Below are 15,136 nucleotides of genomic sequence, written 5' to 3'. Positions count from 1 at the left end.
GCTTCGGGAATTATTCACAGTTGTGAAAACGGTGCCAACAGATGGCGCCGTTTTCGTTCAATCCATAGGGAGTGTCCTAATTTTTAACACCGAGCACTTGATTTTATTTCACATTTCTCGTTGCCGTATTTTAAATATTTTGTCATTTTAGGTGAAGAAAATAAAATAACTCATATTACTTATAGTCCACGGACCCACGTACGAAGAAAAGAATGATTACCAGCAAGCTGTAACTTTGCGTGCAGCTTAAGTTCAACGAGTCTCCCAAGATTTGACTACGAGGAAAATTCAACAGTGGTAAGTTTTCCCGTGATTTTCAGGAAAACATGTCAATCTGGCATAAACATGGAATGTTATGACCAGCACCACCAGCAATCTGGTTTTGATTTTTTTCTCTAATAATTGAAATGTATAACACAATAATATACTTGTCCGCCAAAAAGATTGGAAAATTTGCCTTAAAAATGGGAAAAATAACTATTTTTGTGGTACCTATTGTTCATTCCGCTATAAAATAATAAATTTTTTAATGAAAAAATAAAAAAGAATAAATAAAAAAATAATCTTGTTAATAGTAGCAACAGAAATTGAAATTCATAAATAATTATGTTTAACTGATTTAATTAATCTCCATCAAAATGATTTGTTTGTTCAAAAAACTTATATGTACATTTTATTTTATAAACTATTGTAACTATTTTATAAAAATTGGTAACTGTACAATGAATGCATAAATTGTTGCATGTGTTTTTTTAAATTAAAATTTGCAATCTTGTTTTGACAAACAGTTTACACATAGTTTTGTTCTTGAAAAACCAATTAAACCAATTTTAAACCAATTTTAAAAATATACATTTATCAACGCGTTTATTAAAAGATTGTCTTGTTGTAACATATAAATCCTTAATGCGAAATGACTGGAAGTTTCAAAGCCAAATATTTTGAAAACGGTGGGAGACAGCTAGTTTTATAAAGTGTAGCTTTTTTGTGTAAAAAAAGTTGGAAAATAAGAATTTGATACCAAAGGTGAGATACCTTAAAGTATAAAAAAGTTATATCGTTTTTAACACATTCAATCTACTGCAGCTAGCGCCCTCTATGAACTTTAACCAAAATGTGAACACATTTCAATTCCTCTACATAAATAACTCCAAACCTCAAAATTTTGTGATATTTGCATTTGTTAAGGAATAAATTTAAAAAAACTGAAATAATATTTTACATTTAACACCCTGTACCTCTTTAACTATCAACTTTCGGACTAAGGTAAGTTCGGCTATATCGCAATATTTTTGCTTGGAGAATCTACCCATGAATTTTGACCTATTAGCTCGGGACCACCCTGTATACAATTTTTTTGTAATTGTATAAAAAATAAATTTAAATTAGTCGTATTTATTTTGAAATCTGCGAAATTTAAACAAAATTTTTTTTATTCATATATTTTTTTATTAAATATAAATTTTTCTTCTACATCATGCGTAAGTATTGAAACCGCAAAATTTTATCGTTAAATTTTGTCGGACAAGCAAAAAAAAACCGATAATTTTGTTGGACAATTAAATTCTCAGGTTAGTATTGCATTTTTTTAAATAATGACGCTTTTGTCCGACAGCTGGTTATCACCAACCATATTCTCGTTATGTCAACATCTTCGGGGCGTCGGACTGCAAAAACTTCTCAAGAATTTTGTCGGACAATAAGATACTTTCATTTCAAATCTTATTACTAAACCCTCCCAGAAAAATCAGCTTGCTGGTTGTCACCAACCATAATTTCACCAAATCGACATATTTGGGGTGGGGGGGTAAACTCGAAATACCAAAATTTTTGTCGGACAAATTTTTTGGGGGGTTCAAAAAAATATATCCTTCATTTAAACTTTAAAAAAAGTGCTGGTCATAACATTCCATGTTTACGCCAGATTGACATGTTTTCCTGAAAATCACGGGAAAACTTACCACTGTTGAATTTTCCTCGTAGTCAAATCTTGGGAGACTCGTCAAACTTAAGCTGCACGCTAAGTTACAGCTTGCTGGTAATCATTTTTTCCTTTGTACATGGACCCGTAGACTATTACCGCTGTACTTTAAAAATCATCAGTTGCAAAGTAAAAATCATGCCCTAACTACCCCCTCAAACTACCTAAAAGTATATTTACGGGGTGGTTACGGAAAAAAAAACAAAAGAAGAGCTCGTTTCTCAGCGGTGTCTTTATTTAGGCCTGTTGTAATAGTTGGCCTTGACGAAAGGCATCTTACTGACGACAGCGTCGTACACCCTATCGCGTATCTTCAGACCAACCCTGGTACCTACTTTGCTGTAGCTCGTAGGGACGTAGCCCATGGCGATATTGCCGCCTAGAGAGGGTGACGGACAGCCAGAAGTGACCTTACCCACTTCCTGATCTTCTACGCAGATGATGGAGGCTCCCTGCCTTGCCGGCGGGCCTGTTTTTGATACCAACCCTGAGGAAATGAATTTATTTTAACGGTAATTTTACCTGGGGATGAATCTAGTGGCCGTTTCCATTACTGACCTACTCTTTTAATCGAAGATCCTTCCCTTATCTGCCTCAGTATGGCCTCCGCCCCTGGGAAATCCTTTAGCTCGCGTCTCCTTTTCGCGACCAACCACGTTAGGGCTGCCTCGACGGGGGTGGTTTCGCTGGTGATGTCGTTGCCATAGAGGCAAAGACCTGCTTCTAACCTAAGAAAAAAAATCTATGTGCAGGGTGTTAACGATAAGTTTTGCCAAACTTTAATGGCGTATTCTACCGACGGAAATAATCAAGTGTACACCATTAAAGTTTAGCAAAACTTATCATTAGCACCCTGTACATTTGTTTCAAATGTTCCGATGCATTTCTACTGTTTACTGTTTCAACTATACAGCTACTTTTACCTTAAGGAATCTCTAGCTCCTAGCCCGGCTAGTTTAACGTTTTCATTGGTCAACAGCTCTGCAGCTAACTTCACGGCACTAGACGCTGGCACCTCGATCTCGAACCCGTCTTCGCCAGTGTAGCCACACCTGCAACAAAAAAATTGGTCAAGGTCACCTTCCAGTAGTGTTCTAGTGTCGTTTCTGCCAATCGGCTGCCTGTCCTCGGTTGGTCCGACAGCCGATTGGTTAATAACTGTAGATCTATCACTTACCTCGTGATTCGGCAATTTTCTACGCCAGCAACGTTGCCAGTTGTCGAGTTCATGAAATACAACTGGGATAAATCTACGTCCGTGAGGTTCTGTAAGGCTTCGGCGGCCCTGGGACCTTGCAAAGCCAGTAGACCCCTCTCCAAGGGCTCGTAGTACCGTAGTTTGATGTCGGTGGAAGGGTTGCGCTTCCTGTGGCTGTCCTAAAATATATAGGAACGGTAGGGGAGTCGCAAATTTCTGGGTTTCCTTTACAAAAAGAACTTACCAAAGCCTTCAGCAAATGCTGCTGGTCGTGGTGTTTGCGCGCTGCGTTAGACACCACATAGAGGTGGTCTTCGGCTATTTTGGTGATGATAAGGTCGTCTAAGATTCCACCTTGTTGGTTGGTGAATACCGTCAGCACAGCGCCGTTATCCTGCAAACCTTGGATATCCGCAGTACAGACAGACTCTAGATATGCTACACAGTCTTTGCCTACAAGGAGTGGAAGGACATTTAATATTTCTTTATGACAAAATTGATTTGTGTGTTTGTTTCCTTTTTATTATTTCTATTCAGTTCCGATCCATAATCCAGAGGCTGATAAAATCTCAAAAAATATGTCTTTTTATACCTATCATGGGCCTGTTGTCTTTTGTTTTTAACTTACAAAACGTCAAAGATGATTCTTTCAATCGAAAACGTCGATATTGACGGTTATCAATTATCTTGTTAGTTAATTATTTAGTTAGTTAATTATCTATAGCCTAATATTGAGACGTAAAATAACTAGAAAAAGGGAGATATTAATTTTAAATTTACGCTTTCCTCATAAACATATATATAGCCTCATATACATATATATATGACTATAGCTGCGTGATGGTTACTACTTCCATCTGTTGGTTGCAGTAAGTTTTCAGCAGCGCCATCTATCGACTACAGTAACTTGGTGGTGGTCAACAACAAAATTTAAAGAAAAGAAATCCTAAATTAAAAGAGCTGATAGGCGAGAGTGCCAACCAAATGTACTGAAGGCCGTAAACCTTTTGATAGAGAAGCAAAAATTTTGAAATTTTTAAGTAAATTCTGTCTCTTAATGACTCAAAAGATGAACTTACCTGATCTAAGTTCAAACTAAAGCTTCTGATGATGCCTATATCTTTGGATATTTGTTTGGATTCACATTTTCTCGACAACAGAAAAGTTATGGTTTCCAAGTATGATTTCGCCATTACTTATCAGGGGAAGGGGAAATTAAATTTCTAANGGGCCCACCTACGAAGGCTGTCCAGGCCTACACGAGATGAGGCAGGATAAAGAGGGATAATCCCCCTCGATCCCAAATCATTGAGGCCAATTTCTAGCCATGGAATAATGCCGCGGTTCTCAATTATCTTGTAGAAATCGCTAGATGTGATCTTTTAAAGCGACATCTTAAGGTTAAGTACTGAACCACCAATTAGTATTATTATCATCCTCTAGAAAGCGAAACAATTGAAACCTATAGCCTAATATCGAGACGTAAAAAAACTAGAAAAAGGGAAATATTAATTTTAAATTTACACGTTTCTCATAAACATAATAATTGATATGATGGTTGACTAAAAATATTTAATTATTATGTATTTACGTATGCATAAATTACTCTTAACGAAATTAATCAAGTGTCATTCATTTTCATTTAACAAATAAGCACTGCCATCTATTTACTACAGATGTAGTTCTATGTACGTGACTATAGCTGCGTGATGGTTACTTCTGCCATCTGTTGGTTGCAGTAAGTTTTCAGCAGCGCCATCTATCGACTACAGTAACTTGGTGGTTGTCAACAACAAAAATTAAAGAAAAGAAATCCTAAATTAAAAGAGCTGATAGGCGGGAGTGCCAACCAAATGTACTGAAGTCCGTAGACCTTTTGATAGAGAAGCGAAAATTTTGAAATTTTAAAGTAAATTCTGTCTCTTAATGACTCAAAAGATGAACTTACCTGATCTAAGTTCAAACTAAAGCTTCTGATGATGCCTATATCTTTAGATATTTGTTTCGATTCACATTTTCTCGACAACAGAAAAGTTATGGTTTCCAAGTATGATTTCGCCATTACTTATCAGGGGAAGGGGAAAGTAAATTTCTAAATAAATGTTAGTTAAATATCTGTTAAATAGCCGACTCAAGCCAGATTTAGTCAGATTTCGGTCAAAGGGTAAGCGGTTTCTGTATTTAACGTATTTATAGAACCTTGATCTTCGAAATTTCCTCGATTCCAGTGGTTAAAAAACTTATTTACTCAATTCATCGATCGTTACAATTCTTAACATAGAGATTTCCGTATTTTTTCTCTCTGTTAGCAGTTTTTTTCATTTTCTCAAAATTACACCTTTTTAGGTTATGTCACACAAACGTTGTTCATTTTTCGACCACAGCCAACTTACCGTAAATCTCCGTCTGCAACATGTGGGACACATCGAACAGAGACGCGCTTTTTCTAGTGAAGAGATGAGAATTAACGATGCTCAGGTCACTGTACTGCACTGGTAGCAGGAACCCGCCGAAATTCACGATTTTCCCGCCCCTCTCGACGTGAAAGTCGAACAGAGCCGTCGCCTCGGCCTTAACATCGGACGAGAATGCCCTTTTCAGGGCTCCGACACTCGGCTTACTCACAGCCCTCAACGAAAACATCGTCGCACCTTTTCGACAACCACTGGCCGTCGTGATTTGATTTTCTTATCTATTTCTTGTCACATTCCGAGACGACTTGGTCCAATGTCAACTGATAAAAGAGGTCAAGTCGGCGGTGACCGCCGATTATTTCTTGTTTAGAAATAGGATGGCTTCGTTTAGATAAAGCGGAATTCTTTTCAGTGTTTATTATACCTTGAAGTAGGTAATCTTTAGAAATGTACAGGGTGTTGGGATATTTCACCGACAAAACGCTAATAAAGTAATACAAGACGTTCTATATTATGGCTAGTTCTAGGATGACAATAAATTCATGAAAAACTTATAAAAACATAAAGTAGGACGATAATAGCCATTACCTAGAAGCCAGAACGGATCCAGAGATTGAAACGACAAATAGTGCCATCTCAATCGGATCGCGCAGTAGAGTCACCAGCGGGGTCTCCCCTGCTTGTGATCGAACGTCCACCCAGTTCAGTAACCAGTTTCCGAGACTCAATCTTTTAGTTCCACGATATGGCGCCCAACGTGGGGCCTTGTCACCCAACGGCCTAATTTTGCGATTTCATGTCAGCGCCTACAGAAATACAGTAAATAACCTCAATTATTCGAAGCTGGTATCAGCTATTTTCAATAAAATGCGTAACTAATTGACCAATCGATCTGTATTTTTTTTAAAGAAGCGTCTTTTCCAAGAACTTTTAAAACCTGCTTTAAACAATTTGGTTTGACTGAATATTCACAAAGTTATTCTAATTGTTTATAAGTACAAAAATTCGTTAAACAAGCGCCAGAGCTCTCCTAATTGACGGATTCGAATTTTTCAAAAAGCGTTTGAAAGCTTGAGAGCCTTTCTATATTTGATTAAATTTTCGAATATCTAAGGGCCTTGGTTTTTGCTGTGCAAAATTTTGAACATTTGCAAATTTTTTTTTAAAATCTGGATTGCAAAATTATTATGAAATTGATAAAATTTGGTGTGGTGATTCTACATAACATGAAGTTTTCTTGAGCCAAGTATAAAGGTCCTATACCCAATTTAAATACCCAAAAAAAATTCCCTAAAAAGTATGGTTTTTTAACCCCATTTTTGTGATTTTTTCGATTTTTACCATAATAATTGTGATTCGTTCGATTTGTAACGAGTCATGTTTTGTAAAAAATTTAATTACAGATATTTTTTTCCTTTTCCATTTTCGCCTAAAATCAACTCTTGAAACGATTAAATAGGAAGAAAAATACGACATTTTTCGAATTTTTTTAACATATTGTGCCGCCAAAAGTTAAGCCCACGTTTTTTTTATGCGCATAGAAAAAATTTCATTTCTAGTGAAATTTGAAAGCCAAAAATCTCCGTGGATATACGATTCACCCAAACCAACACAGACACCGCCTAGTCTAACGTGCCTGTATAGAAAGACAAATGTAATCAAGAAATCTACTGTTACAGCTACCGTACTGGGTATTATTATTACACAAAATGAGACATTGGTATCAAGTGTTAAATATTGCTGTCTCAAAATCATCAAAGGAGGATCTAGGAGAACAACCACCACGAATATTCCACAATATTTTATTCCACACAATAATACTATTAACAATAATAACACATCACCATAGGCAAGACGTGTAAGAGCCTACCACTAAAATATAGACACCACACAGCTCTGACGAAATATTTGTAAATAGTTAAAAAATATATTTAAGTCCAAATCATATCACACAATCTTCGAGAGAAAAAAAAAACTAGTTTTTAAGCAACATTTGCCGGAATAAGCACCGTTTGACTTTGGGTTTGATGTACGAAGCACCGTTTGAGAAATACTTGTGCCAGAAGTGTACCGTAAACTTCCCAGGTAGTGAAAAAAAGGACACCGACGCGATATTACAAAAATAACTGATAGGTGCGAGATCTGGACCGCCTGGCGGCCGCTGCATTTCAATTACGATGCAAATAAACCGTTTTACCGACGAAGTTTACGATACACGGCACACTCTACATTTAAAGCACCACATTTGATATAGTTTAGACATCGAGGTTTTTAATAGAGATTAAATATTTCCGATTTAATCGGAACTGGCGAGGGCCATTTCGTCCTCGGGCAAAGCCACCCGTTTGTAATCTAGCTCGTTGACCATGTAAAGGACCAAGACGCCGTACAGGGCGGCGAACACGCCGATGAAGTTGAAGACGACGCCCTCAGAAATGAACTTTGAGTAGTCGTCGCTCCTGCGAGAGAGAAAGTTCAAAATATACAATAATTAGTCCAATGCCAAAGTAGTAGGCAGCGCTGAAGATATCATCGGAACACTATGCGAAATGCACGGCACATTACAATTTTCATTTTATAGGATTAAAGTGTGGTAAATGTCGCGTTTTGATTTATTCATGGCTTCCTGTCTACTATTTTGGATCTGGAGTATAGATGTGTGTACTTACAGTGTCCAAATGACCTTCTCGGTTATGCCAGTCACGGTGGTTGCGATGGCCAGCACGAAACCTCCCGTGCCGACGGCGGTGTGGACGGGCAGGAAAGCCTGACGCACCGTCTTCGACAGTCCCGGGTAGAGGAAGCTCACGAATCCGAACAAGAACTGAAAATGAAGGTCACCATAGAGTGACGAAGATGGCAGAAAAAAATAAACGCTAGGAATAAGAAAAACACACACTGGAAAACATATAAAGAAAATTGTGAAAAATCTACAAGGCATCGCAATTTATAGATGAGGGCATCAACTTTGTTAAATAAAAAAAAAACAAGTGAACTTCAAGTATTATTCTTTTTTTTTCCAATTATACAGGGCGATTCAGTCATAATGTCATTAATTTTAATCACGTATTCGGAAGACCTAATAAAGACAGAAAATCAGAAAAAAAATGTTTTACTCGACTTTTAAAAATGAAAGAAATCAACCCATAACTCCCGCTAAGAAGGTGGCCCTACTAGATGCCCGGATGCTCGGAAAATTTTGTAACGTAATGTCACGAACAAATCGTCAGCTGAAGCGAACAGCGTTGCCAAGTTCACATCATAATCTAGGTTCACATTTAATTAATCCGCTTTAGTATGTGGATACATATGTACGAAACCAATAAAATGCAAGTAAATAAAGGATCATGTTGCATTTTATTATAGCTAATTTTAATAATTGTATTAACTTAGTGTAAAATGTTTTAACAAGCCTGACTTCTTGAAGTCAACTTTCGTTAAAAGAAAATAAATAAAACAGAGGTTTGTAGGCACACTGTATTTTATCAAATAAAAAAAGTCAGTGTGCACACTAAATACCCGAATATACAAAATACACTACACACGGTTACAAAACCATTAACAATTTAAAGCGTTTATTCAAATCTACCACCCTCCATATCTCCCGCATTTTTCCCGCAAAGGAGTTAACATATCACATTTTCAAAAAGTTCAAGNTGACGCACCGTCTTCGACAGTCCCGGGTAGAGGAAGCTCACGAATCCGAACAAGAACTGAAAATGAAGGTCACCATAGAGTGACGAAGATGGCAGAAAAAAATAAACGCTAGGAATAAGAAAAACACACACTGGAAAACATATAAAGAAAATTGTGAAAAATCTACAAGGCATCGCAATTTATAGATGAGGGCATCAACTTTGTTAAATAAAAAAAAACAAGTGACCTTCAAGTATTATTCTTTTTTTTTTTTCAATTATATATCAGTGCATGAAAAGCTTAGATTATTTCTGCAAAAACGCAAAATTTTAAACTAGAGAGGGATATTCTTCAGTATCTTTCAGGGGTTACGTAGAAAGAGTTTTCTAAGAGAACAAAAAAATGTAAATGAAATTTTTATATTCAAAATAACTATTCCGGGACAAATTTAATTTTTTGCAGTTTTCCGCACGACAGATCCTTTTACCTTATTTTTCTTAATAAGTTACATGGATTACTATCGCGTTAATATTGTTCTATAAACGCCAGCCAAACCTTCTACCTCAACCGTGAAGAATTTATCATTAACAAACGAAAGCTTTCACTTAAAATTAAATCACACGAAATACCCGTTACGCTACGCCGGCCGCCAACTTTTTTAACATGCATTTCCGTAAATAAGCGCGCGCAAAAAAACGAGTTTGGGCAAATTGCTCGACTGCTGAACAACCCACGAATAATCGACTTACCTGGGCAGCGAAAATGATGACCGTTATCAAGCCGATCCAGGAATGCAAAGTGTAGAGGTTAGGCATCGGCTTGTCCAACAAATTGTGGGAATCGAAGACGGCTTTCAGCCCCACCACGGACAGGATGAAGGCCAGGCAATGGAGGCTCGCGTGGAGGATCTTCAGCCTCATTTTCGGGACATGGCGGAAGGTCCTGTACACCAGAATGGCTGCAAACGTCACGTTAGAGTTAATTTACAAGCAAAAATATTAGTTGCTTTCATCTTTTCTAAAGAGCAACATTTTAAAAATACATTTAGTCAACAACCTGAAGTGGTCGCAGTCTTTCCATCCACATGTATACAACAATAGTCAACACTTTTTAATAAGAAACATTCGTTAATAAGTTTTTCAACTGCACAAAGCATTATCTCCTCGTTATTATCAAATAAATCAATGTTTTATGGCAAGTCTGGTTTGTATTGTGTTTACCAAAACAACTGTCACTTGTATGTTAAAGCAAGAACTGAAGTTAAAAGTTCACTTGCAAGAAAACACACATGAACATGTTTGTTTAAGAGTGGAGGCATTTTCCCCAGTTTTGTATATGCGGTTACTTTGGTTACAGATTTAAAAAGTGACATCTATACACAAGCACCAACTTACCACATTTCACTTAAATCAGACAAAATGTTTTGGAACCATTTTAAAAATAATGTGTATAAAATTTTGACAACTTTGCCGTCCTCTAACGACTAGACGAAGCAAATCTGTATAGAGGTAAGTTTAGTTCTAAACAATTGAACGCCGTTTTAAAAAGGCAAAGCAGAGGAAAATTCGAAACATACAGTCAGCCTTGGTTACAGCAAACCGGGAGGGATCTGACAATTACGTTCGTTTCGACCGAAGTTCACTATAACTTTGAGGGTTCAGAGAGAGGTAAAAGTAAATAAATATGGACAATAAAATAAATATAATGCAAAAAATATGTTAAAGAAGGAAATTTAAACCAAACGCTTCTCAAAACTAATGTCTCAGTTGAAAAGTAAATCGGTCTGGTGGCATCCAAAGAAGTCTTAGCAGGGTTAAAAGGAATTTTATTGCATGAATAATTAAAATGGCCATTTTAGATGAAAATACACTTTTGCAGTTTTTTAAATATACCACGAAAACGAAGCAAAATTTCGGTATAGTTCATAGGAAAAATTTTGTAGAGAACTGAATTTTCCATCAAAAGGCTTATTTAAAAAATGTAAAAAGAAAATTTTAAGCAATAAATCGTTAATAAACACTCAAAAAAAGGAGTTAGATTTTTTATATTTTTTTTACTTTTTTGACTCAAATTTCTTTTTTTTAGAAGTAGGCAAAGAAAATTGCTTTACAAAAAAACTAGATGAGATTCCCTTCAAAATGATGCGTTTTCAAAAGTTTTTGGACTAATATTGATGGAGTTATTTATAACCAGTCAAACTTAAATATTTTTTAGATTTTCGTTGTTTTTAACATATATTAGAGTAAAAAAAGTAAAAAAAAATTTAAAAATCTTATTTTTTGCTTTTTTTAAAATTGTTTATTAACGATTTGTTGCATAAAATTTTTCTTTTAAATTTTTTAAATAAGCCATTTCGATGGGAAATTCAATTCTCTACAAAATTTTTCCTATGAACCATACCGAAATTTTGCTTCGTTTTCGTGCTATAATTAAAAAACTGCATTTTCACCCCTATCTTCAATCTGAACCCTCTAATTTAACAGCACCTCGTGGTTTTTTCATTTTTAATGACCCTTCGAACAAGACGGGATCAAAATCCTTAAACGAGTCCTTTCTTTTTTTTTGCAAAAAATGAGAATTAAAACGTATAAGGCTAAACGCGACGAAACTCGAAAAATTGGCTAAGTTTGAGCGGCCATATATCAGTCAATTCTCATCCAAAAATACTGTACAACCTCTTTTTTTGAAGGAAATTTTATCTACTTTTTTTTATGAAGCAATGCCTATACCTATCGTTACTCAAAAAAAAACTAGAGGCAAGAAGTGAAAAAAAAATAATAAAATTGAATTTTTTGCTTGAGTAATTTCGTGTTTTTTTAATTTATGAGCATCCTGTATATCTAATCTAAGATGTTTGTATAACAGTCTCATTTTTTGGAGGGGCAGAACTTTTTATAAAGAGTGACATTATTGATAAAGTCAAAAACAAAAGATTTTCTCCTCTTGTCAACTCCATTTGTGGACACACTGTATATACATTATTAATAAACTTTATTGTACTTAAATTCTCAAGTTTTTACTAAATTATTTTATTAAAAAAGTAAAAAAATCATCTCTTATTTTTTGCTTTGTTTAAAATTGTTTATTAACGATTTTTTGCATAACCTTTTAAATTTTTTAAATAAGCCATTTCCATGGGAAATGCAATTCTCTAAATAATTTTTCATATGAACTATAGGGAAATTTTGCTTCGTTTTCGAGCTACAATTAAAAAACTGAAAGAGGTGCATTTTCACCCCTATCTCCAATTTCCACCATCTAATTTAATAGCACTCCGCGGATTTTTCATCTAAAATGACCGTTTGAACGATTCATGTAATAAAATATCTTGAACGTCATACTTCCTTTTAAAATCCTATAATAAACCAATGTTCCAGACTGGAACATTGGCTTATGCATGATGAAGCACCCTCTCATTTTACTAATATTGTTAGAGACTTTTTAAACCACCAGCATCCAAATAAATGGATTAGAAGAGGAAATAATTGCCCACAAGCTTCGCCTACACGATCACCAAACCTCAACAAATGTGACTTCTTTCTTTGGGGAAGGTTAAAAGAATTTGTGTATGCCTCAACAGTTGCGTCTCGAGCAGAATTACGGATAAATACACGTCATTCATTAGAGACAATACAGTAGTAGTCAATTTTCGACGAAGAATAAATTTACGCCTGCGAGAAAACAGGAATCATTTGGAACAATTTCTATAACTTTTCAGTGCAAATTATATGTTATTTCTGTTGTTTGTTTTTCTATTAAATTATTCTTATTCCAAGTTTTTTCCTGATCGTCAAATTTGACGTTTAAATTCATAGCAACTTTTAAATGTTCGATGATTTTAAATAACAGCTACAATATGTATTATTAGTTAGTCGTCTTTTTGTTGAAAACAACAAAGTTTTTTGAAAACTACCAAGAGTAAGAAAAGTTGTAGAATTAAATTCCCCATAAAATAAAGTATCTTTTAAGTCCTCCAACGGATTAAAAAATTCCGTCACATTTTAGTACTACAAGATATACAAGGCAAATGTTATGCGGTTGTCACTCGAATTCCTAGTAGCAAGACACATACCAAGAGAACATTCATCATTTTAGACGTAAGTCATATTACATTAAATCAAAAACACTCTGCTTCGCGTTCCAAGTTTACTAAAAATTGTTGATCTTTCATTAGATACGTTAATGGAAATTCTACCAATCAAGTGACTGGTATTAACAAAATAAACGCTCTAAGAGAAATAACACCGCTGAAAAAAATTAAGAGACTGCGACTATTCTGTTGAACGGTTCAAGATGTGTTTCAAATTGTGGCGTTGGATCATCGTTGGCAACAAATACTAAAGAACTTTTTGAACTTTTTTCACTGTAAGGTTTTTGCTTAAGCATCTTCATAACAAATAACCCCTAACCGCTTTTGGCGCAAGGGCTTGTTGCATTAACTTTTTAAATTTTGTTCACGGGAGGCAAAATACCTAACAAATAAAAAAAGAAGGAAACTATGCCACAAAGTAACTATTACCTTCATAAAAGTAAATTGAGTCTCTTGGACTGAAGCTCAAAATTGGCAGTTTTAATAGATGGGGTAAAAAAAATTAATACAACTACACTAGGTATCGAAAATCGGTAAATATGTAAAATAATTGCTGTCTTTCTAGTCTAACTATGTTGTTCAGAACACTTTTAAGCGTAGTACGTCACGTACTTTATAACCGAATTAACATATAATCTACACTTTTATCCACTACGCAAAGTTGTGCAGTGCCAAAGTCCATCATAGCTGAATATTTCTACAAATTTGATAAGTAATTGTTTTTTTTACATGCGAAGATTCGTAATAGATGAATTAATCGTAAAAGTGTATTTTCACCACCGATTTTTATGGCACTTACAAATTTGTTTGTTATAACCAACAGTTCTCGGTAACAAAACACGTTACAACCGCACTTGCCTGAACATATAGACCGTAAAATAATTTTTGTATGTGTAAATACTTACATTGCGAATAAAGAAAAACCATTCCCAGTACCATTAAGAAAGGGTGCCAGTAAAACTCTTGCTTGGGGTTAGACTGCCATGCGAAACCGCCCCGAAAGTGCAAGATCCAGAACAGCACTAAAATTATTAAACCCACTCCTACAGAGGTGGTGAAGGAGTACAGCGACTGGTAATGCTTCGTCCTTTGGTGTTCCGCCCTTGCCTCCATCTCGCTAAAAGTAATAAGCACCTAGACCCTAATGCTATATAACTGCGTATATTCCGTTGCTTTCTGCAACACTTCGCGTAAAAAATATAATTCCTAGTACGTTTTCTTATGAAAAAAAACTCACTGTTCACTACCGGGCGAAGTTTTAAAAGCAAACGGTTAAAAAAATGCGTAAAAACTCACCTTAGCAGCCCAACAGATTGTTCCTCGTGCTGGGACAGGAGAGATTCTGAGCTCATTAGCGGTAAAAAGCATTCAACAGGTCAAAGAAATCGATAAAATCCGCTCCCACTCTTCCGCGACAGAAGCAACAGTTACCTTCTCTCGGAACCGTATTGGACGAGGGAAATATCCAAATCTACATGACGGAAATCTCGAAAACGGATCCCGCTACAGCACACGGTGTTGTTGTTGAGGCAAATATGCGTATTTTCGTATGCAAAATCAAAATAAACAACCACATAACCTCACTTCAGGCTAACATATGTGATGGTGATGTGTACAACCCGTTTTTTAGGACCCCTTTGGTCACGGTTGGTCGGCGAAGCGGAGAGTGTGACGTCATCCGGAAAGGTCTGAGAAGTGCAGGTTTGTCGAGGTCGTACTGGATATAAGAAATATTGTAGAATTCTTTTCATTTAATCTGAGATTTCCGTTGTTGCGTTAGTTTTTGACGATATTCCGTTTAGAAAAGATATAAGCTT

General features: G+C 35.7%; 2 protein-coding genes across 2 annotated transcripts; both read right to left on the bottom strand.

Annotated features, from left to right (window-relative positions):
- Positions 1 to 2,195: 2,195 nt before the first annotated feature.
- LOC108913554 (aminomethyltransferase, mitochondrial) lies at positions 2,196 to 5,867 on the bottom strand. The gene is made up of 6 exons (XM_018719118.2): positions 5,573 to 5,867; positions 3,424 to 3,632; positions 3,159 to 3,358; positions 2,905 to 3,033; positions 2,540 to 2,709; positions 2,196 to 2,468 (listed from the first exon to the last, which is right to left on the bottom strand). The coding sequence occupies exons 1-6, from the start codon at positions 5,820 to 5,822 to the stop codon at positions 2,215 to 2,217; spliced, it is 1,212 nt and encodes a 403-aa protein (XP_018574634.1). The 5' UTR covers positions 5,823 to 5,867; the 3' UTR covers positions 2,196 to 2,214.
- A 1,513-nt stretch (positions 5,868 to 7,380) lies between these two features.
- On the bottom strand, positions 7,381 to 14,821 carry LOC108913551 (cytochrome b561). Its single transcript, XM_018719115.2, has 5 exons — positions 14,616 to 14,821; positions 14,225 to 14,436; positions 9,979 to 10,187; positions 8,263 to 8,417; positions 7,381 to 8,052 (listed from the first exon to the last, which is right to left on the bottom strand). The coding sequence occupies exons 1-5, from the start codon at positions 14,669 to 14,671 to the stop codon at positions 7,890 to 7,892; spliced, it is 795 nt and encodes a 264-aa protein (XP_018574631.1). The 5' UTR covers positions 14,672 to 14,821; the 3' UTR covers positions 7,381 to 7,889.
- Between the last annotated feature and the right edge of the window lie 315 nt (positions 14,822 to 15,136).

The sequence above is a fragment of the Anoplophora glabripennis genome, unplaced genomic scaffold, assembly GCF_000390285.2.
Source record: "Anoplophora glabripennis isolate ALB-LARVAE unplaced genomic scaffold, Agla_2.0 scaffold1049, whole genome shotgun sequence".
NCBI lineage: Eukaryota > Metazoa > Arthropoda > Insecta > Coleoptera > Cerambycidae > Anoplophora > Anoplophora glabripennis.
The sequence above is the reverse complement of the archived record's forward strand: the minus strand, read 5'-3'. Positions and strand labels throughout refer to the sequence as shown.

Coding starts and splice junctions, on each gene's coding strand:
- LOC108913554 (XM_018719118.2), bottom strand. CDS start 5,822: ATGTTTTCGTTGAGGGCTGTGAGTAAGCCGAGTGTCGGAGCCCTGAAA. Junction 3,633..5,572: donor GTTGCAGACGGAGATTTACG/GTAAGTTGGCTG, acceptor CACTCCTTGTAG/GCAAAGACTGTGTAGCATAT. Junction 3,034..3,158: donor GAAAATTGCCGAATCACGAG/GTAAGTGATAGA, acceptor TTTTTGTTGCAG/GTGTGGCTACACTGGCGAAG.
- LOC108913551 (XM_018719115.2), bottom strand. CDS start 14,671: ATGAGCTCAGAATCTCTCCTGTCCCAGCACGAGGAACAATCTGTTGGG. Junction 8,418..9,978: donor TCATCATTTTCGCTGCCCAG/GTAAGTCGATTA, acceptor CTTCATTTTCAG/TTCTTGTTCGGATTCGTGAG. Junction 8,053..8,262: donor GAGAAGGTCATTTGGACACT/GTAAGTACACAC, acceptor TCTCTCTCGCAG/GAGCGACGACTACTCAAAGT.